The sequence below is a fragment of the Diadema setosum genome, chromosome 7, assembly GCF_964275005.1.
Source record: "Diadema setosum chromosome 7, eeDiaSeto1, whole genome shotgun sequence".
In the NCBI taxonomy this organism is placed as follows: domain Eukaryota; kingdom Metazoa; phylum Echinodermata; class Echinoidea; order Diadematoida; family Diadematidae; genus Diadema; species Diadema setosum.
The window spans coordinates 21,514,245-21,538,370 of record NC_092691.1 but is presented as its reverse complement, the minus strand read 5'-3'; the positions used below and the strand labels follow the sequence as shown (position 1 = coordinate 21,538,370).

The 24,126-nt window shown below is 39.6% G+C and overlaps 1 protein-coding gene across 1 annotated transcript; it reads right to left on the bottom strand.

Annotated features, from left to right (window-relative positions):
* Nucleotides 1-4,078: 4,078 nt before the first annotated feature.
* Nucleotides 4,079-24,035, bottom strand: LOC140231114 (N-alpha-acetyltransferase 35, NatC auxiliary subunit-like). The gene is made up of 16 exons (XM_072311266.1): nt 23,989-24,035; nt 18,799-18,869; nt 17,554-17,650; nt 16,145-16,334; nt 13,842-14,009; nt 13,140-13,250; nt 12,036-12,086; nt 11,436-11,519; nt 10,866-11,004; nt 9,392-9,570; nt 8,816-9,052; nt 8,098-8,196; nt 7,159-7,337; nt 6,348-6,555; nt 5,360-5,623; nt 4,079-4,574 (listed from the first exon to the last, which is right to left on the bottom strand). Exons 1-16 carry the CDS (start codon nt 24,033-24,035, stop codon nt 4,434-4,436), a joined length of 2,265 nt encoding a protein of 754 aa, XP_072167367.1. The 3' UTR covers nt 4,079-4,433.
* Between the last annotated feature and the right edge of the window lie 91 nt (nt 24,036-24,126).

The following is a 24,126-nucleotide window of genomic DNA, read 5'->3' as shown; positions in this document are numbered from 1 at the left end:
TACAGTGTCAATGGTAAAAGGTAAATTCTAAACATTCAGCTCAACCTTTGACCTGAGCAAAATGCATGAATTTTTTTTTTTTCACTCCATGCTATGTGTATAAGATAGGGCTAACATCAGACAAATAAACTGATGTTTTGAAGTATGTTATTACCCAAGGAAAGGAATTGCTCAAATGCATATATATACAACCGTAAGTAGACGTAATTAAGAAGCCTCCATTCTTTGCTCAAAAATGTTACTGTGCACTCGTTACAACAAAGTCGGCTATAATGAAACTCTGGTTACAATGAAGTAAAAATTCAGGTCCAGAAATTATTATCTATACATCTTTATATACATATGTGCTTTATTGTAAACAAAAGTTTGATATGATGGGGGAAAAAAAAAACCCTGCTGGTCCTGAGGATCGGAGCCACTTATATTTCATATGAAATTCTTTGGGTAAGTCCGCATTTACAAATCAACAAATTGCCTATTTTAAGTCACAGATATTCTCGCTTCCATCACTAACAAAGATACAACAACAAGAATGTCTGATCACCATCAGCAATGCGCAACTCTTATCCCCTCATGCATGCAGATTGACTGAAAGTGTGTGTCACATTCAGTTTCATGCAATCATAAGGTATCATGCACCACCCAATATTTGTGACAGGACTGACCAGACACAGCAACAAACGGGAAAGAAAATACGAAATACATTTACCATTTTTTTATTATTATTTCAAGGTCAACGATGTAACACAGGTGAGTGAATGGTGCATTGTGCGTAGACGAAGCTGGTGATCTTGGAGCAACATTTTCACAAACACATTGTGTATTTATCTCCTTTTAATGAGTAACCTCAAACTGCATAATCATAACACATTTTACTTTTGCTCCTTGGGAGAAAAATGCAATATACATTTGTTCATAAACAGCTTGTATCTGGCCATAAAATATAATTAAATATGTACAGGATGGCTTTTTCTCTGGCTATCAATATAATAATAGCTGGTTTTTATATAGCGCATTTCACACACTTCAGGGTTTCAATGCGCTTTACAGACTATTATTACCCCGGTCACTGGATACATTATCAACCAGCACTAACAGTGCTCATTCTCCACTCCCTGGGGAGCATTCCAGCCAGTCGCAGCCATTTTTACAGGCGCGCACATGCTTATCAACCAACATAAGCTTTCTCATCCTACCGGGTACCCATTTATACTCCTGGGTGGAGAGCAGCAATGTGGATAAAGTGCCTTGCTGAAGGGCAAACGTGTCGGGCTTGGCATGGGCTCGAACCCACGAACCATACCACGCTCATGTCGTTCACAGACGAGCGCTCTTATCCACTCAGCCACGACACCTCCACTGGACTCAAATCTCCCTCATAACCAGTGCAACAGAAAAAAAAACATCAAGAATGTCTTTGACTACACAAATTACTGATTGCTCTAAAATTCCATGTTGTCAAACTTAGCCAACTTTTCCTCTTTTCATAAGTGAGATGAATATTAACTACATTGGAGTTGAGGGGAGACCAAAAAAAAAAAAATAATAATAATAATCATAACAAAAATGAGGGAGATTTGAGTCCAGTCCTTGCAGAATTGTGGGGCAGGAATGATCATCTTATCATTACTCTGGCAACTCTGAATTTTACTGCAGGTATGGGAGAAAAACTAGAATGAAACTTATTAACTTCAATGAATTTGCACAAAATGATTTTTTCTTTAAAACAAAAAAAAAAAAACAACCTCAAACAATTTGCCACTTTGAGATCATTGTTAACTTTGATCTTCTGGAAAAGTGTAGTCAATCTAAGGATGATTAAACAATTTAGCAATTCTGCAACCGAAATACACTATGGTATATGACCAAAATAGTACTCAAATGAGAGACAAGTTTATTCTACCTTTGATTAGGAAAACACCATTATAAAGGTAATTCAATTTTGTAGTTGATCCAAAGGAGAAAATTTTGAGAAAAAAAGAGGAAAATAAATAAAAATGGACCATACATAAGGAGGGGTATTTGATTTTTATAAAGTAACTTGAGTTATGTACCAGAAATGACAGAGATGGGACATCAAAAAAAAATCATAGAAATATTTGGATGTTTAGGGCAAGATGAATGTCAAATATATTTTCTTATAGAAAACATTTCTTTCTTTATCCACCAGTACCAACTGACAGAATTGTGTATCATAATCTTAAAAACTAACACCCCTGGCTAGCAAAACATCATTTTTGATTGACATTGGTAGTTGTTCAGGTACAGCCCAAGCTATGAATACATTTCAAATCAATTCAGATTTGTAGGATATTGTGTTGAGGTTTTTGTGCCTGTAAAAATATTTGCATTCTATTGGTGGATGTGCAACACAATTGGAGATTCCCTTCAAATATGAAAGATATGAGCCCCATTTTTTTTTTTAGCTATGCGGCTTTAACAAGTCTAGTCAAATTTCCAATTCAGCTGAAATTTTCACATTGAAAAGTTCTAATACACAGTGTTCTTTAACTAAAGGAGAACCCTTTCTCGAAGTGACTCTGGAAAGAAAAAAAAAAACAAGAGACCCGCGGGTCTAGCGCTCACCTGAGTATTGCAAGTTCACCTTTCATGCAGTCACTAATCTAAATTATTCACAGCTCTACTAAAATTTGACCAGGCATTCTCAAGTAGAAGATGAAAATGTACAATAAGGGCCCAAATTGTTTAAGATTCCTTAATTTGGGGGGATTGGGCTGTGGCATGGTGCCCATTTTGATAAATTGAGATCCTGACCCCCTAGGGATGCTACCTACCAAGTTTGACGAAAATCCATCATGAGGTTTTCAGGAAGAAGATGAAAATGTACAATTCAGGCCCCCATTTGAACCTTCCCATCCACAGTCATTAATGTACTCACTCATAGTATTATCTTAGCTCTATAACTTCTGATTCTAGAGAAGATTTTTAAAGATTCCTTCATTTTGGGGGGGGGGGGTTTGGGCCCCCTGAGGGCCCCCTGGGTGGGGCATGGTGCCCATTTTAACAAATTGAGATCCTAACCCCCTAGGGATGCTACCTGCCAAGTTTGGTGAAAATGGGTCAAGGGGTTCTCAAGAAGAAGATGAAAATGTACAATTTAGGCCCCATTAGGACCCCTCCCCTGGGTCCCAAGGGGGGCACCCCTGATTCTGCCATGAACAAACTTGAAACTACAGTCATCAATGTACTAACTCATAGTATTAACTTAGCTCTATCACTTCTGGTTCTAGAGAAGAAGATTTTTACAGATTCCTTAATTTTGGGGGGTTTGGGCCCCCCTGGGGGCCCCCTGGGTGGGGCATGGTGCCCATTTTAATAAATTGAGTTCCTAACCCCCTCGGGATGCTACCTGCCAAGTTTGATGAAAATCGGTCTTGGGGTTTTCAAGAAGAAGATGAAAATATAAAAAGTTTACACACGACGCACGACGCACGCCGCACGCCGGACGAAGGGCGATCGCAATAGCTCACTTGAGCCTTTGGCTCAGGCGAGCTAAAAATCCAACAGAATTTATACCATGTAGTCTGAAGTTTTGTCATTCATTTCAGACGAGACTGACACATATGGAAATATCTCACCTGCTGTGATTGTGTGAGCAGTCTTACACTCACCAAAGCATTAGGTCACAGGAGTTTGTAAATCCTGGCCAGCAATTGAGAATGAAAAGCACAGTAAAACAGATGAAAATCTTTGCTGATTACTCTAATGTGTCAGATGATGCAAATAAAATCACATATCACTGGACGGAACTCCCATTTTTTTTTTTCCATTCGCATCGTCCAACAGTGATCAACACCTGGAACACATTTAAAGCTGCACTGAAAAGCCTGCCATAGTGAGTGACCTGAAATCAGGGGGGCATTTCATGAAGGAACTTGTCGGACAAAATATCTGACAAGTCAATTATATCCGACAAGTTTTGAGAAATTCTTTAGTCTGATTGGCTGATTTCTCTGAACTTGTCAGATATAATTGACTTGTCGGACATTTTATCCGACAAGTTCCTTCATGAAATGCCCCCCACGTGTTTCATTGTATGACAACATAGCATTGTTTGCATGCTGCAGGGCAGAAGCCTCTTGGGATATCCTGACTGCATTTGCCACATACTATCCACGTTCACTCTTCTGTGTCAGGAAACACTTCATGGTCCTGGCATTTGAGTCTTTCTCCTGCTCCTATGCAATTCACTTTAATGGTCCATATAAGCGAAGTGTGATACCCCAATCCAAAGTGTCTCTCAATGCAGCATATCGACCACATCTCTCCAGATTTACCAGGTCATCCAGAATGCCGTTTGATGATGATGACTTGAAGCAATACCAACCCCAGTATCAATCTTCTCCTCAGGTAGTTTATGTAATATCCCCCAATTCATCTGCGTATCGGAGGAGCTCTGAGCAGTCCCTTCTTCAGACGAGTTTGATGATGGGGAAAGTCCGGTGGGTGCCAAAGTCGAATTCGGGCGGGGCCTGTGAGTCCCGCTTGTGGCCCCTGACGAGGAGGCGAAGGACAACCGTGTTGGTCTTGGCCACCCTGATCAGACTGACAATCTGCAGAGGAGAGATGCAATGTTCCATAGCAATGTCACTTATTATCATCATATCTCTATCATCCGAATCATCATCATCATTATCATTATCATCACTATTCACTCTTGCTATCATTATCATTATCAACATCACCATCATCATTATCACTAACATCTTATCATTACTATCTTCCTTATCAGCATCAGCTTCATCACCACTGTTATAACTATTATTATCATTATCATCATCATCCTGGCCATCATTATCATCAGCAGCAGCATTTGTATTGTCATCATTAGCATCATCATTCTCATCACTACTATTTTGTAATTTCAGGTATGAAGCTGACCATCTAACACAGCTAACAGTAACACAGGGACAAAACAAAATCAAAGAGGGGTGGTGAGGTGGCAACAAAGAGAAAGGGAGAGGGGGGGGGGACTGATTTCCTGTTGCCCAATGGCATGTGTCATGAGCACAAATGGCAAGTCTTCTTGCATGAAATATTTTGATTGCAGCTGTTAATGAAAATCAACAGCAAGCCTTCTATGTGTGCCATATTCTGAATGGCTCAAAAGCAACCTGCATTTGGTTGCAGTTGGCTTTTTGTTAATTTTACCATTACATTTTCAAATTCACAGCCAATTATAACTGTTGGTCCTGCTTCACCTGTGAAGCAAGGCATGGCAAAAAACTTTGTTTCAAATACCACATGTGGTCTTCACAGCTTCAATGTCATAGATGTATTGATGTAGCCTGCCAAGGAGGGCTACTGGTACTGTATGTCACAACCAGGTTGTTCTTACCTCAGGGCCCTGGTTTGAAACCTTGTCAAAGAGTTCGGCAGCGTGGGCGAAGAGCTCCGAGGAGGTGCCATAGAGGGCCACCGGGCTGGGCACATTGTCCCCCTTCCTGGGGTTGGTGATCTCACAGAACTGGTCATATTGCACAAGGGGTGGGGTCAAGATGTTAGTGAACGCCCCAAAGCGATGCTCAAAGCGCACCCGCTCGTTATCGAACTCCGAGTTGGGCTGCTGAATCTTGCCGTCTAGTCTGAAACCAACGACTGCCTGTATTTTGGTAGGGTGTGAGAATGAGGAAACACGTGTGAAGTGTGGGGCTTATGGTCAAAGTGACAGAGACAGTTACTGCAGGCATTGTGGTTGGCAGCATGAGACAAGCTTTTGTTCTCATGGCATGCAACTATACTTACCCATCTGATTTAACTTTTTTTTTTCTAAGGAGACCAACACAAGAGACACAGGTACATGACAGATGACATGTTAGGTCCATGAAGGGTAGGGGCAAGGCATTTTTTTCCCCCTTTGGGGGGGGGGGGAGGGTCACACCTGAAGTCGTGAAGTTAGGATTGGATATATGATATACAATGCCAACAATAAAATGTTTTTATTTGTTATCATCACATTACAGTTGTATATCCATAGCTAGCTATATAAATCAGGAGCATATTATGTATATTTGGAATACACGTAGAAAGAAAAAGGAGGCAAAATGAGGACAATTTGCACCAATACTGGACAGAAACAAGCGCTGGTAGTATTTTGAATGTTCTCTTTAATATTACAATCAATGTGACTTGCAGTCAATTTCTGTCTTCCACTATTACATGTGCATGCAGTGCCCACAAGTCACAGGGAAGCACACATTCTCTTGGAAGAAATGCAAAATGAACAGTTCATTGGTTAGGACCATTTAAAAGCAGTAACTCCAATTATGAATCCCATACTCATGGAGGTTTAAAAACCCTGCATGGGAACGGCCGAGAAGACTTACCTTGTAGTAGCCTGAGCACAGGGCCTGAAGCGCCTTGCTCAGGGCCAGCTCGCGCTCCAGCGGCCGCGACCTCTTGCGCTTGCCCTTCTTTTTGTTGCTGCGACCTTTGCCCGGGGCCTCGGCGTACAGGGATTCATGGTCCCCCAGCATGCTGTCCGCCTGACTGAGGGTCGAGATGAACCAGGCGTACAGGAAGTCAGAGAGGTACCTGGAATACAATCACAGTAGCAATTTAAACTCGCTGACAATATTTTTCTGCAGTAATATCTGGAAAACATGGTAACAATTCACCATTTCACTCCAAGGACTAATCTAGGGAGAAAATTGGAGAAATATCAGGTCAGTCTATTAAAGTATGATATGCTAGCTTAGAATGCTTGTAAGATTTCACAAAGGGCTCAAATAAAAAGAAAATGATTGTACTGTACTTCATTAAACACTAGCAATGAATAAGATACAGTACAAAAGCATAAAACTTGGTTACTGAGACATGACTGGTTTCAATAGCAGGCTATGACAATGTTTATGAACACCCTAAGGCTTAAGTTGTCTTATCAATGATATGTTGTTAATAAACTTTCCTTCGAATTCAAAATCAATCAAAAGTTCACTACTTCGAACTACCATTAACAGCTTTACAGTGTTCACCTGATAATTGGGATCTGCTTAACCCGTTGAGGACGGACTGATATTGCTATAACATGCATTTCCCATAGACACCTGCCATAGAAACAAGCACTCTATACAATGTAGCTGGGTTTTTGTTTCATCTGCAAATGGTAAATTATGCCTTTAAGGATGCCAGTCTCACCAAAAGATGTAGTGGTATTCGTGGATGGCGTAAAGCTCCAGCTCAAAGCCTGACAGGACATACTGGATCATGGTGCGCAGTGTGTGGTACATCACCCAGCAGCTGAAGGACGCCTCGTACGTCTTCTTGATCTCTGCCTTGGACATCAAGGTGTGCAGGTTGGCGTCCACTTTCTCTGCCTGCATCGGTCCAGCGGAAGAGGGGACATTCAACGGGGAAAATTACCAGGACACAGGTTAGCAAAGCTCAAAGATATGAATAAGAATTCAAGAATGAAGGACGCAAACAATATAAAATATGCACACTCAAATGCAAATCCACAAATATATATTCACACAGACATACTCACACATAGAATTGTACATGCACAAACATAAATTCATAATTACATACAAATGTATAACCACAGATACATACATACATATACATACATGTACACATGTGCAAACATACAAACACATACACACATACATACACACACAAATATTATTATACCATATGAATTGTACATGTAAATTGTAATTAAACCCTGCTGGCATCATACAAGTACAGTGTATTTACGGCAGCCCATATTCTCCAACCTACACAGAATGATTATCAAGTAAACCTGCTAATTTTCTAGAAAAAAGTGAATAAGTCTTTCAATTCTTATTTGTAAAAAAAAAATAAAAAAAAAACAAGAAAAAACATGTCATGATCAGCTCTGTCCAGCAGTTCACATACATAATCAAGTCAACCTGAAATGGTGTGGCAAGTTTTAGTCAAAACAGGAATGGTGGAGGTAGCACTAGACAGTCTGTTTTAGAAATGAATGGGATGGGAAAATATTACCACTATTACACCATAAGGATATAATTTCACTGAGATCAATGGGATGTGACCTGGCCAAAAAGAGAAAGAAAAAGAGAGAAAAAAAAGGGAGAGAAAGAAGTATCTGACCTGATCTTGAAGAGCAGCCAATTCCTCCAGGAGTTGTCCAAATTTGTCCCTCTGCCTGGCCCGGTTGTGACCATGGATCTGGACCAAGGAACACATGGGCTGAAAAGGGGGAGGGGTGGGGGCAAGTACAAGGTCACTTTCAGGTAACAATTTAACACGACAAGATGGGATGCTGTGTAGAAACCTACTCTTATATTAAAATGTGCGAAGACTGGGATATCTCCATCACATAATACAGAAATCAGCATCTCTGCAATGATTTTGTTGATATATCCCAAATGGGAAACAACAGATAATCATCTACAGAGGGGGACTAGCTACACCCACCCTCAAGCATCCCAACAGTGTCGAACCTACCCTAATGACATGCAGACCCATTACAATAATAATTTTTGAAGATGAAGATGATGATGATGATGATGATGATGATGATGATGATAATGATAACAATAACAATCATCATTATCATCATTATAGTTATGATAATTATACTGATAATACATATTCATATAGTACATTTCAGATCTGACAGAACTCTCGATGCACTTCACATCCAAGATAACACTTTGTTCTACACTTAACCTGTTGAGGACGAGTTCCAAGTACAACGTATACTCAGGCAAGAGTCAATGGGAAATGCATGCTGTAGCAAAATCAGCCCGTCATCAACAGGTTATGACCAAACCTCAAGCATCCCGACAGTGTCGGACCTACGTACCCTGACAGCATGGAGAAGCAGGGAGTCTGCAAGCTCCTTGGCCTGGGCATTGTTGTAGATGGGCGAGCGCTGGGCCAGCACAGGGGGGCAGACGAAGCCCCTCATGGCGTCTCTCAGCGCCTCCTGCACCAACTCAACCCCAAACACCTTTTTGTTGTTGTACGGTAGAAAGGTCTGTTGCAGGACGGACCGGGACAGAACACAGGGGCAGTGCTTGCTGAACTCAGCAAAGAAATCCTGATGCATGAGGGAGAAACAGAATGCGATAAAGAGGGATAATGCAGCCCTCAGAATATATTTTCATGGGTATAGATGCCTTTGTTCACTTCTGGCTGGCTGTGCAGTTGCAGAATATGTCATTGTGAAATATATCAATGTGGCTGACAAACGTTGGTACCAATATCAATCTTCTGCTTTCTTCTTTACACCTACAAGACCTTCACAGAGTTACCACACTGACACAAAGCAAAATTATCAGAGGGATACCACTATCAAATTCTACAGGAATTTAATGAAACTCAGATATGTCCCTCTATAGATTTACCATTGGCTTGGAGTACCAATATTCAGTCTTACCACAATGGAATGAAAGGAGGTCACGCTGGTGACCTCGCAGACTGTCCTTAGTCTAGAAACTAGCCCTTCAAAGTAGGTTATTGCATCTTGCCGGCTGATGATCTTGGCATAGCGAGGGAAGGTCGGAGGTAGCAGACGCTGGTTGACCAGTGGCTCAAAGCCCATCATATTTGGGTAGTCTGAAGAAAGGGAGGAAAGAATAACCACAGGGTGTTGTCCAGTAAGTTCAAAGGCGTTGAACGCACACACAAGAGTGAAACAGAGGCATGTTACCTGTAATTATCATCACAAAAAATAACTGAAATTTACAGAGGATGTTGGGCAGCTCCAGATTCCTCCTAATTTATAAGATAATTACCAGGAAATGGTGACAAAGAGCTCACAAAGAGCTTAGACTCATCTCCAATGGATGCCGGCTTTACACAGAGTACCTCTGGGTGCCTTCAGGTTTTGAGTCTTGATTAGTACCTCCACAAGAATTTTGAGTGATGCTGTCTCTTTAATACATTTTCAGTTTGACATATTATATCTTCAAATTTTCAGTTTCCATTCTTTTTCATGTCATTTGTGCACTGAAAGAGCATCAGTCAATGTTAATCATCATCATGTTTTCAGCATTATTATTTGATTCATCATCAGAAATCATAATTCCAACCCACTTTTTACTTTCTCTACAGTTACAACTTTGGTGATATAATTCTTCATCATCACTACTGGTACTAGTTTTTTCTTTTATCATGTTATCACTATTTCATCACCATCATCATCATTATCCACATCATCCTCATAACCATCACCATCAATATCACCATCAATCCATCGTTATCATCCCCATCATCAGCTTCATCAGCATCATCATCACTATCACTGTCACCATAATCCTCATAACCATCATTATCATAATCATTATCAATATCATTATCAATACCATTACCGTTATCATTATAACCCTCATCATCACCATCATCATCACTATCACTGTCACCATAATCCTCATAACCATCATTATCATTATCATAATCATAATTAATACCATTACTGTTACCTTCATAACCCTCATCCTACCATCATCATCACCACCACCATCACTATCACCATCCTCATCAGCATCACCAGTACCATCATCACTATCACCATAATCCTTACAATCATCATTATCATTATCACTATCATAATTATTATCAATATCACAATCAACACAATTGCCATTATCATCATCATCATAACCATTATCATCATAACCCTCATCAACAGCACCATCATCACCATTATCATCATCATCAATCATCATCATCATCATCACCACCATCGTCGCCATCGTCACCACCGTCACCATCATCACCATCATCATCATCACCATCACCATCACCACCATCATCATCATCATCATCATCATCATCATCATCATCATCATCATCATCATCATCATCATCACCATCATCACCATCATCATCATCACACGCTTGGAGCAGACCTGGTGTGGCTGGCAGCTTCTCACTGGTTTCTAACTCTGTTTCCAGGGGATTTCCCAGCTCCACAGTCTTCTCTATGACAGGCAGGAGGTCCTGGGCCAAGAGTAAGAGCTTCCTAGCCTCCTCAATGCTCTGTTTGACCTGGGATGTTGCAAGGATGTAGAAAATCAGAGCATGCACAGAGGATTCCTTTGGTGTTGTCATTCATTCATAGCATTAATTTTCACCAAACACATACAACCAGCAAGTGCATACACTGTATTGTAGCTGTGCAATTCTTGATGTAGTAGATGCAACATTTACTGATTTCAGGGAACACAAATTGTCCCTGGGCATCATATTAAAACAACCGTTGAAGGACATTTCCCCTTAAATAACACTTTGAATGATCACCAACATGTTTGTTTACTGCATAATCATCAAGCATACCTATTCATTACATCATTTATCAAGCTACATCATTTACGACAGTGCAACCTTTCAAACTGAAAATGCTTTTTTACCTTCTATCTTATTATCATACAGGTGACAACAGCAAAGTCCACGTGAAGATATTTTACGAAAGGTCTTACCTCTCTCTTGTTGAATGCCAACAGTGCAGAGTAAAACATCCTGCAAAACTTGATTCTGGAGACGACAGCTACACATTGTTCATGCTGCAAAGACAAAATGTTTAATATGATTATGACTCATTCTTGCACTGTTCATTGTCAAAGATACTGATACATAGCATTTGGTCATGTCCATTTTAAAGTGTGTCCCCTCCTTTTTTATTTTCTCTTTTCCGCAAAGATAGGGCATACTCTTATGAATAAAAGATTATGATTTTTTAAATTTTTTTTTAATGCTTACATATTTCACAATTTGTTATACAGGATAGATTTCAATAATACGAATATGAATGGAAAAAAACCTTTCTCCTTCCTATTTTTGATAGACATTATTGTTTTTATAGTATGAATCAAGTTATAGAAAACACACATTTTGAAGGGAGCAACCTCAGATACAGTTATCAAATTCAAAACAAAAGAACAAAATTCTTCCAATTTACCATTCCTCTCAATTTACAGTGGAATAAGGTGCACCAACCGACAGTCTGTGTAAGAACACACAGCATTCATGATAAGCGGATAGAACAGATCAAAATCAAAAGCAATAGAATCAAGACTAACCTCCAGTTCTGTGGCAGTATCTCTGTCTTCACCCTGCCTTGCCCTCGTACTCTATGAAATAAGAAGATTTGTGATCATTTGACAGCAAACATTACCAGGTATTTATTTATAGTGCACTCCCGTTACAACAAATATGGTTATAACGAAATTCTGGTTACAACATAATAGAAATTCAGGCCGCACAGCATTAGCGGCTCTATGTATTCTAATTGTTGATTTGCTTGGTTATAACAAAATTTCGATATTATAAAACAAAACTGCCGGTCCCAAGGACTTTGTTATAACAGGAGTCCACTGTATAAGAGTATTTCTGTCAGTTTTTACTTTAAGACACCAGGATTCAGACCACTGCTAGAAGAAAAAAAAAAGGCAACCATTTAAAACTGCTGCAGAGGCAATTCTACAGCAGCCCTGAAATGGACCATCCGAGAGCAGCCTAAACTTAAGAGGCCTAACTGTCTCGTGAGCTCATGACCCATTCATACATGGAAATTGGAACTGCTTCTGAAGCACTCCTCCTTCCAGTGTGCAATGGGTGACAGAAAAGTCACAGACGTCTGTGAATGTAGGTACATTTACAAGCCTTTGCAGTATTACTGATACACAATGTAGGGGCTTTTAGTCTTTGTCTACAATGTAAATGAAGTATACTTCAAGGCTGCCAACATCTCTAGTTCCAAACAGATATCAAGGAAATTCTTATTTGCTACATTCCTCTCAGTACACAATGGTAATAACCCAAATCAGGGGGCGTTCTCATTGTCAAGACATGACCAAATACTTGATATATCTGTTTTACTGAGCCTCCTGCAAAACCAAGGAGACTTGGCAAATTTGATACTTTGATATGTTGTGACATCATTGCACTCTTGTATACCATCATCTAGTTGTTACTCTTTCTCACAGGGTGAGCATACAAAAAGGTTTATAGTGGTTATGAATCTACACACATCTTCAACTTGTGCAGTACAGCCCCAGCTCAGGCTATGCATATTATGTTGTTCCCCCCAAGACCAAGCAATATAAATATCATGCAGTTATCTCCCCTGCAGTAGCATGTGACATTCTGAATTTCTATACGGGCAACAGTAGGCCAATTCTTACTCGAACTTTCCTGTTGTACTCCTCCTCGACTTCTTTCAGCATTCCCACCACTCTCAGCTCTGTCACATTGTGGGCGAGCTTGAAGCCGTATGTCATTGACTGGAAGTCCTCCTGCAAAGATGTTAAACAGGTTTTTATGACCAAGTAATAAGCAAAACATCAACACCTTTGGCAAGGCATGCCAAGTGTACAGAAATGATACACTCACACTGATGAGACTGTTTACCATTTTCTGTGTCACTCCAAACAGCTGATAAGCATAATATTAATCAATGCAAACAGCTGATAAGCATAATTCTAAATCAATGCAAACAATTGGTGACAACCACTTGCTCTTTTAAGATTTCTGTAACAGTTAGGGGCATTACAAAATCAAAAAAAAAAAAAAAAATGAAGAAAAAAAACAGAAATTTCTTCCCCTTGCCAAAATGGGAATCAGGGCACAGGATCAACACTCTTTGAATAGCAGACAAGTACACAGTCACTTTGCTAACCCAAAAGTGAGTTTCAGTTACACCCATCAGGTGAGCAGAACACAGAGAAATCTGCTCACTCTAGTTTGTCTCACTTTTCTCCAGTGCTCACCTTACAGCAGTTATATGTTCATCAACTCCCCTGATTCTGTGGTGTTTTTTTTTTCTTCCTTCAAATCAATCGAAATGAATCAAATCAATTGACTTCAAATTTGCCCAAGTGACTGACCTCTTCAAAGACTCCTGCCCTCATGACCTTGTCCTTGATGCACTCAACAAGCTTCAAGGTGACCAGGGAAAAGGCCCTCAGACACCTGTCATCGATCAGCTCAGGGTTGTGGGTGTAGAGGTTGGTGAACACGGTCTGCGCCAGCGAGTGTCCCTCCAACCATGTTGCCTGGGGAACAACAGCCAAGGTTGCAACTGATTGACAAAGCGTCCTACATCAACGTAAATAAGCACTGAATTGATTGTGCTTATTTACGTCGATGTAGGGCAATTTGTCAATCAGTTGCAATGAAAACAGCTCGACGGAAGAATTTCATGAATTTGAATAACAGCCAAGGTGTTGTTTGAAAGTTTGCATGGTGATATAAATGAGGAAGAGAGGTTTGCAGCAACACCACATGGTGTTACCACAAACCTCCCTTCTCAGCAGTCAAGGTGTTTACCCAACAGAAATTAATAACACACAAACAGAAGCACAGAAACATTGCCCCACTGCCTCCCTACTCACCTGTCTGTTTTCTATATTTTTGTCAATCTTTTTAGTTGGAAGCGAGATGTACTTTGCAATCTTGTTGCTCCTCTTCAATGTGCTCACATAGAAGAGTGCTTCAGAGGAAAATTCCTTAATGTCTGGCAAATAATTTACTTCTTACTTATGGTAATCATGGTCATCAGTAAAGCAAATGGAACATCAAAGCAGAGCAAACAGAAGATTTCAAAAAGGTATCAGTTTCTCAGTACACAAAACAATAACACTACAGGTACACAGAATAAGGGTCAAGGTCTTGGCTTATATGCAGTGTCTATTAATTTATCCCCCTTCTAAGAATGGCTTTAGTTTGTCCTGTATTCCACTGGAGCTGTAGAGATTGTTATTCATAATTTCAAACTCATCAGAAATAAACTCAAGTGATGAAGCATGAGCCAGTGAAATTTTGTATTACATTGTCATTTCCTTTCTCCTCCTTTTCAAACATGATCTTCTACATTCAATTAGTCGTACCTGCTGTTGAGGTTTATAAATGTTTTAGATGGAACAAGAAATGTCTCTAAGGCGACTGGTATGCCTCCGCCATAATGCATGATTCTCCTAATAGGTCTATAGTACATGTGGACAATGTGTGATTACATTTTCACAAAATTGGCAAAATATTAAAATGACAAGTTTGTCACAAATATGTTGAATGTTCACCTTCCTTGACCTAGGTTTAATTGGATGAATAGGAGAGCATGTATTTGGGGATCAAAGGACTTTAACTTGACTTTCACCCATTCATAAGTTTATGCATTGAGTAATTTTCAAGGTATGGAGAAAAAGTGCAATTTCTGTATTGAAAAGTACATTGTTACCATTTTCATCTGGCCTTTGACCCTAAAATTCTAGAATCACTGTCGGCAGAACATGCATAAATATGTAGTAAGTTTCAAGATAACTTGAGCCATTTCCGAGATATGGAGGAAAAAGTGAGTCCAGCACTTTCCCTTTATCTTTGACCTTTTGACCTTTGAGGCAACAAAAAAAAGTTTCTAGAGAATCTCTATTAGGTTATACATGCATATACCAAGTGTAAAAAAAAAAGAAAAGAAAAAAAAAAGATCCTGCTGGCATTGCATAAATATGAGGGAAATAGTAAAATTTTCAAGTGTTGCCCTTGACCTTTGACCCCATGAACCCTAAATTCTCTAGATAATCACTGCCAGTCAGTACATGTATATATACTTACTATGTTCCATGAAGATACCTTGAACAATTTCCAAGGTATGGAGAAAAAATTGAAGTTTTGATATTTTTACTTGACCATTTGACCTTTGACCTCATGACCCCAAACTTTCACCAGAGAATCTTAATTGGGTAGCACATGTATACACTAAGTTTCAAGAAAATATCTTTAGGCATTGCATAGATATGGTGGAAATAGTGAAATTTTTACGTATTTGACCTTGACCTTTTGACCTTTGACCTTGAGCATGTGCACCCAAAAGTTGATAGGCACAACTTCACCCCCTAATACACATACATGCCAAGTTTCATTAGGATACCTCAAAAGGTTTTTTAGTTACGTTGTCCACAAAATTCATTACGGACGGACGAAAGGATGGACGGAAGGACGGACGGACAACCCAAAAACATAATGCCTCTGGCACCACTTCGTGGCGGAGGCATAAAAATCAGAAATCTTGACCTTTGCAACACAATCTCACAGGAGATCCACCCATCTATGATAAACTATGCATACTATGCCCACTTAGTTTATTTGTGAGTGTGCATGTTTCAATGGAGGGGACGTAAGAAATCACTCTTACCATGCATGCAAATGTTGTGTCCATTATTCCGATGAGTTCGCCGTTGGTGAGGTCACCGACCTTCGTTCTCCCAGCCTCCACAGACTGCTGCAGGTTGAGAACCTTACGCCCGGCCTGGTTGCACATCATACCTGCATCCATCTTCGGATCCATCATCTCGATGGCCGACATGGCCTCAAAGAGACCAAAGCTTTGATAGCAAACAACCATAAAAAATGGCACCAGTTTAAAACGTAACTCATCTGCCATTTTTAATTTTCTCTCTGGTCTGACCAAACTGCCAGCTCTTCTTCCTTCTTCCTTGCATTGTAATTCTCTTGCATCCTGTCTTAATTTTTCTTTCTCCATACTGTGCACATATTCAAAACACTTTTCAGAACATTTGTCATTTCCAAAAGCCAAATTTGATGACAAAAAACTGCGTTTGCCTTTCCTTTTCAGATACCAGTACTTAAAAGCCCACATTCACTCATGAAAGGCATGCCAGTACTTACAGGCCCACTCTCTCATTATTCACATCAGTAAGTCTTTAAAATGACAGGTTTTGACTTGACTCACATTACAATGATGTATTTCTGCTTTTATAAGTCATCTTTTTATCCTTTCTGTCAAATATTAAAGGACAAGTTCACCTTCATTAACATAAGGATTGAGAGAATGTAGCAATATTAGTAGGACACATCATTGAAAGTTTGAGGAGAATCGGACAATCCGTTCAAAAGTTATGAATTTTTTAAGTTTTTGTGCATTCACCGCTGGATGAGAAGATTACTGCAGTGTATGATGTCACATGCATACAACAATACTGTATAAGGAAAATATAAAGAGAATTTCACAAAATTTCATCTTTTGAAAAAAGTACACATTCCCTTGACTCGTTACTGACATATGTTATGGGTAATATTATTCCCATTACCTTTAGAAAGAGGCAAGTCAAGTGCTCTTTTATTATGGGAAAAAAGTGAAAATATGTTGAATTTTCTTTACATTTTCTTTACTGTTGTACTCATGTGACATCACGAGCCTTAGTATTCTCCTCATCCAGCGGTTCCAACACAAAAGTTTTAAAAATTCATAACTTTTGCATCGATTGTCCAATTTTCCTCAAACTTTCACTGATGTGTTCTACTAATATTGCTGCATTCTCTCAATCCTTATGTTAATGAAGGTGAACTTGTCCTTTAATGCAAAAGTGAGCATTTATCAAATGTGAAGGCAACATAGGCGAGACATAAACATGAAGGCATATTCTCTTCCTTAAATAATGAACATATTAAAAATAAAACTTGATGGATGTCGAAAGGGTTTGCAAGAGAGAGCTTCTATTTAAAACACAGCACTACTCTGAGTTGAAAAACAAACAAACAAACAAACATCTGAAAGATTAAAGTATGTAGAACAAAACCTACATGGAGTCATGGAGAAGCTCCCCAAGCTTGAGGTATGATGATGCCTCATTGAAGTCTCCAGTGATATCCTTCCAATTCCTAGGAACATCTTGTCTACCTGAAAGAAGCAAGACAGAGTATTAAAAGGGATGTGACATGAGAAGCAACGGAAAAGAGAAACAAAGAAACGAAAAAATATGATATTTTAAAAAAAATATCTAACTGAAGTTTCTCCTAAATACTGGATTGTTTCAAAATTTTATCAACTAATCTGTCATTATTTTCCCATTTTCTTCAAATTAAAAGTAGGAGCCTTAGCCTTCATAGACCACTTGTAAGTTTCGCTTAAGAACATCTCTGAAAGTGGAAGGTACTGTAGGACCTACTGCACATAAGCTGGTAATGGAAATACCACTCCAATTATATACCAGTATCATTGTCAGCATTATATGACTGTGCCTGATAGCCAGCAAGTTTGTGCAGTATTGTTGCATTGCCACAAGTCAAAACTATAAAGAAAACTTCTAGGCATTTCAATCATTAACCAGTTGAAGAAAAAACAACAACAACTTTGATGTATCATTTCATTTGGCCAATGGGGATGCTCCAGAGTACCTGTCACTCTTGTTTCAGAAAGTTTGTAATACGCACAACTACCCGACTAGATCAGCAGTCTCTGACGGGCTAATAGTAACTAGAGCTCGAACTGATGCTGGGAAACAGTCTTTTTTATACACTGGAGCACTCAAATGGAACAGTCTACCAATAAACTTAAGGCATGCCCCATCTAAACATTCGTTCTCAGCCCAATTTTGGAGGGCACTCCACTGTGCCCAAGTATAGTTCTGTTATTTTCTCCTGTTTTTTTTTTTTTTTTTTTTTTTTTTTTTAGGTAGGAGAAATTCAAGAATATGAGGATGTAATGCGTTACATAATATTTGTTAAATTTTGAGTTTAATATAATAGTGTATAGTATGTTAAGATATATACAGATTTGATACTGCAAACTTGATTTTGATGTTGGTATTGTATAATTATCATGTGTCTATTTGTATGTATGTGTTCATGCAGGGCCTCCAAGAACAACAGTGTTTAACCCACTGATGGAGCCACCCTGTGAAAAAAAAACAAAACATATAAATAAATAAATAAATAAAATCAGATATCCTTTAAATAATTCAATTTCTCACTATTTAACTGTTTGATGGAAATGAAATCCATCCAATTCCTCTCATTTAGATTAAGTTCAATTCAACAAACACATACTCGGCAAATGATGAGTGAAAGCACAGCCATCATGATCATCAAAGGGGTCAGCTGGTAAAGGCCTTTCTGCACTGGAATGACACAAGCACATATATACAAATCATCTTATAGACATTAAAAGTGTGATTTCATCCAACATTCAATTTTTACTTTGATAATTAGAAAAACATGAGCTGAGTGAAAAGTAGAAGTTTTTTTTTTCTTCAGAATCTCAAATTAAATCTGAATGAAATTTGAAATTTTCACATGTCTTCACCGAGTAGTGATATTGGTGGCAGCCACATTACTGGAAAGTGAATGTCATAACTTCATAACTCTGCAAAAGGCATGTACACTTAAAACATATATCTAAATCATGTTTTGGAATGATAATTATACAAGTTGTACTAATTCTAGTATTAATATTTCCCCTTAATAAGTTATTGTTACTACATTTCGTCTGTTGAGAATGAGAAGGGCGTTAAGTGGTCTTGAACACTATGGGTTTTGTGGCAACTTAACGCCCTTATCATTCTCAACAGACGATTTAGGTTTTGAAAGTCTTCACTCTTCAGTATAAAGATCAATGCATAAAGGTTGTACATTTTACTCTTTGTCTTTCTTTAACTTAAACCATACAAAGGAAGGACATCATTGAGAAAGATTCACGACACAGGTCTAACAGTTAATAGCAGACTTGTGTAATTACATTAACATGTTGCTGCAACTATTATCACTGTTTTAGTGTTTCATGACAACACATGAACCTTCAAAATCAAAGTTCAAAATTCCATCACGCATCACTTCCCATAATGGATAGATTCTAGGTCTGATCTTGATAAATCCTCTGCCATTTTGGTCCTCTGATTTTATTCTAATCTGATTTTGTGACACTACATGTCTGAGTGAAAAAAAAAAAAAAATGATAGACAAATGGTCTACTAACTATGAAATGAATACTAGTGAAGGGCGAGGTATGCTGACCCAAACGTTCACTGCACCGCTCATCCAAATCAAATGGCCAAGGCCACTGCCACTGGCACCACTGATGAATGGACTAGACTAGACTTCTAGACCTATCCTATTGTTGTTGTTGTTTCGATTTTTAAGGCGCGTGTCATATATTGTTGGGCATACTCGTGAAATAGGCCCCACCACTGCGTGTCCACATACAAATACTACGGCGGCTCGCCCGTTTATACTCGTGAATTCAGCCCCACCGTGTGGCGTTCATCGGTAGATAAGCACGGCGGTGGGGCTTTCTTCCACAGTATAATACTCGTGAATGCGGCCCCATCAAACGGCGTTTACGCGAGATGCATACGGCGGTGGGGCCGATTTCCACAGCATAGCATCTTTCGTCCTCTCTTTCTCCCGTTTTTTTCTTTGGTCTTCTACTTTTTATTCTCGGAAGGACTCCCTAATGTCCCTTGACTAATCTAATGGCCAATTTAACCATAAATACAACCCTACCTAACCCTAAACCCTAACCCTAACCTACATTTGTAACCTTGCTTGCTAATGCAGCTGTCATTTGTATGACGCACCTCTTGACCCCCGGGATAGGTGCGTCAAAGTACCAATGTGCGTCATACCTTTTAGGTACCAAGACGTACCCTCCGTCACAAAAAGTGACCCACCTCTATGAGACATTGACGCATTAACCAGTCAAAATGGTGACGCACCTCTTCGTGAAAATGACTGACCCTTGACGCACATGTTATTCGCAGTACGTGCCAGACTGGAATGCTTGCAGAGCTCTGTGTGCGCTCACGCAATTCGCTGCCTGCGAACTGTGTACACCGAACGGAACTTCGCCCGCGTGAATCCCTGTCGCCTACGGACCCTGGATGTTTACTTCGATCGCCGTGGTACTGTATCCCCATGTTGTGGGCGGCTGGGGAGCGTTAGTATAGTAGCTTGGCTGCTGCACACTGTAGCCAGCTGCCACTACACTCCAGTACCCTGTTTCGATTCGAATCGGGGTAGAAGCGTTCCGTTGTGCAATGTCTGCTTCTTTTTCTCTTCTTCTTCATCCGCTTGTCCCTTGCCTCCCAAGTATGAAATGATTTTTAGAGTGTTGTGTGTGTTTTTTGTAACGTTATTGCATCATTTTTCTGCAAGGAAGAGGTGAGTTTCTGTTCGTGTATTGATGTGCACTGCAGTATGTGCAGGTGAAAAGCGTTCGAACTGTCTTTCCCGAGTATCGTGGAAGCTCGATGTATTTCTCGGCCTATCAAAGGAGATCTCATACAACAGAATACTTATAACAAACTGTTTTCCGGTCAAAATGAATTGATTTCCTTTGTTTTGTATCGTTTATTGACTTGATCCTAAGGATCTTGTCGCAATACCGAGTTTCCAATGTGTATTTATTTTCACCTTATTTTCGCGTAGCTTTCGGTGCTGTAAACTGTTGCTAGGGCCTAAGCCTACTACTAAACTTACCGTTCTCCACTGTCGTTTCTCACACATCGTTTGGTACGATTTCTTCCATTTTATATCACTTTATCCGTTCCCTTTATACTTTGAAGTATTTGACGTAATTCTTTCAAGTGTCTCGCACTGCTATTTTCGTAACGGCGATTTCTCCGCTTTGCTGCAATACTTTTTCGAATCGAAGCGACGAAGTTTGATACCAGCCGCTGTAGTGTGCCGTGTGTTGTCTTTTCTAAATATTTGTGTTGTTGGGAGGTGTTGATACTTTGTATTTGTTATTTATTTTTCTTAATGTTGATAGGAAAAGGCTAAAATGGTCTGAGTGATGTCTGATGGTGATGATGATAACTATGCTGGTGTAAAAAGACGGCTTACTGTGAATGCTGAGCGTACGTGCCGTTCGTTCCATTTTACTTTCCCTCTTATTCTTCTTTCCCCTTTACTCTTCTTTTCCTTTCCAAGAATGATAAAAAAAAAGAAATTACATACACCTCACAACAAAATAGAACCACGTGCTACCAACCTTCGTAAAGTTATATCTAAATGTTCAATATCAGCAAAGAATAAGGGGAAAGCACGAATGACAATAAATTAGAGCGAAGAGATTGTTTTACATGCAGTCTCTTCGGCTCGAAGAAACTTGACACCCCACCCCTCTCCCCTTGTGGAAATTTCCACAAAAGCAGGTGCCACACCCAGGTGCGTGCCAGACGGAAGAATGCGCGCACTGGAATAAACAGCGTGTAAATATCATGGAATCGATCGAAGAACCAGCTCATTAGTTGAATTAAAGGAATCATTGCAAAGATATCGTGATTCTATAGCCTTTCTTTTGGCGCATAGTAGGAAACATCAAACAGTCGAATATAATGTACTTGATCGAATATCTTATGTTCCCTGAACAATAAAAAAAAAGATCGATTAATCAGTCAATTAAAAATGCAACTGAGCCAGAAATACTTAAAAGGTCTCGTATGCCCAGAGAAATTCACTACGAGTAGGTTCAATGAGATGCAGTCATCACCTGGTTAGACAACAAAATCATGACAATTAATTTCAGTTCACGCTCATGATAACTGCTTATTACTTATCAAAGTTTTGGCTATCAACATTCGTTCGTAGGTGTTTTTTGTTTGTTTTGTATGTTTTTCCTCGTGAAAGACGTAATGATTTCTTCGTATCGAACGTAGACTGCATGTTTACCGTTTATCCAAACAGTAGGCGCCTAGGCGTACTTTCTGAATATATTCAGAAATTTCTATCAACATTTTAAATATATTACAAGACTCCCAAATACCAGTTGAAAAAAATTAAGAAATCGAATTTTTTAGATATGAACAACAACAACAACAACAAAAAAAAAAAATGCGTAGGAAAAAACCACTTCAACCTCGAATGACTTCGAATTTCTCTAAACCGTTCCCTAGTTCATGGACATCCCATAGAAACGCGTGTTTTGATATACACGTTGCTATGGCAAACTATCTAGTTTCGCGAAACTACCTGTACCGCCTGGCCACAGTAATTTTTTCCGTAACCTCCCGCCTCCCCTTCCCCGAATCGAAAACAGCTTGATTGAAGCCCCTGCCTATTTAAACACGAACCTTATTAAACCCAAGTTAGGTACATGGTTTATATGGCTAGTGTTTAAATAGAATTTACTATTTTAAGTTAATGCAGGTTTTAATAGACTCTCAGTAATGTTAGTTCTATAATCGTTTGTATGTGTTTTGGGGCCTGGCCTCTGCCATGCCTCGCCTTCTGTATACGTATGTACGCGTGTACTGTATGTATACATGTACCACATGGTCGACATCACGCACGTGGTTTTGCTGCAGGTTCCACGGTCGACGGTCGATGCTACACTACAGTGAATGCGATTGAAGGATAGCGAGCTTCGCGATGCCGCGGGCTGTATGTGATGATTTTAATCACAAATCGTGTTTGGTAGTGTGGTTTTGGAGCAAATTTGTACTCAAACTTTCTGAAAAGACCTTTAGTCTGACATCAGATAGAAAGAGAAGACATACGAGAATGAAGTGAGTATCAGTATGTTATAATAAAACTGATTGAAAATTGTGTCATTTTCGCGTTTCCAGGAGCCGGTGAATTCGGCCGACTCGCGATCGCGAGTTTGTTTTATTCTGTTACGGAGGGATACCATGCAAGAAGCCTCGCAAAATTACATGACGGTCCCATTAACGAACCTTTTGACACACTCTGGTTAAATGACCGACTATGACGCACATAATGGGTCAGTATTGTGACGGACATTTTGCTCCCGTGACGGCACCACGCGTCATCAAATTGGTGGTACTTGACGCGACCATGACGCACATTTCCCGGGGGTCAAGAGGTGCGTCATACAAATGACAGCTGCATAACGCACGGGTGCACGCGCATTGCAGTGGGGCCTATTTCACGATTTTGCCTATTGTTGTTGTTGTTTTGGTTTTAATGGCGTGTATCACTCAGAATTGAGTATTTACGCCAATTTATGGCATACCCGAATCCTAGCCTCGGCTTCTTCGTCGGGTCATATCTGAACGCGAAGACTTCTCTGGATAAAGTTACATGTAAACAAACGCATGGGACTACACGTTTTCGGAGGCTGTCGAATCGGCAACTTGCGTTGTAAACTTCTAGTAGGGCCTAGCACTAATTATGCAGTCAGTATGACTCTTAATAACCTGAAAGAAGTGGAGCACATAAATGGATAAAGAAGCCGTTCATAAAACTGCAACATTGAGAGATTAATAAGGTGATTCTTACCCAGATTCGGTAACTTGTATCCCAGTCTGGCTGCTCATATTGGCCATCTTCATCTGGATATTACACTCAGCATGCAGCAGCCAGTCAGACTAGCGCTAGCGGAACCGAGAGGGCGTCTTTTCGTTAACATGAAGGGGC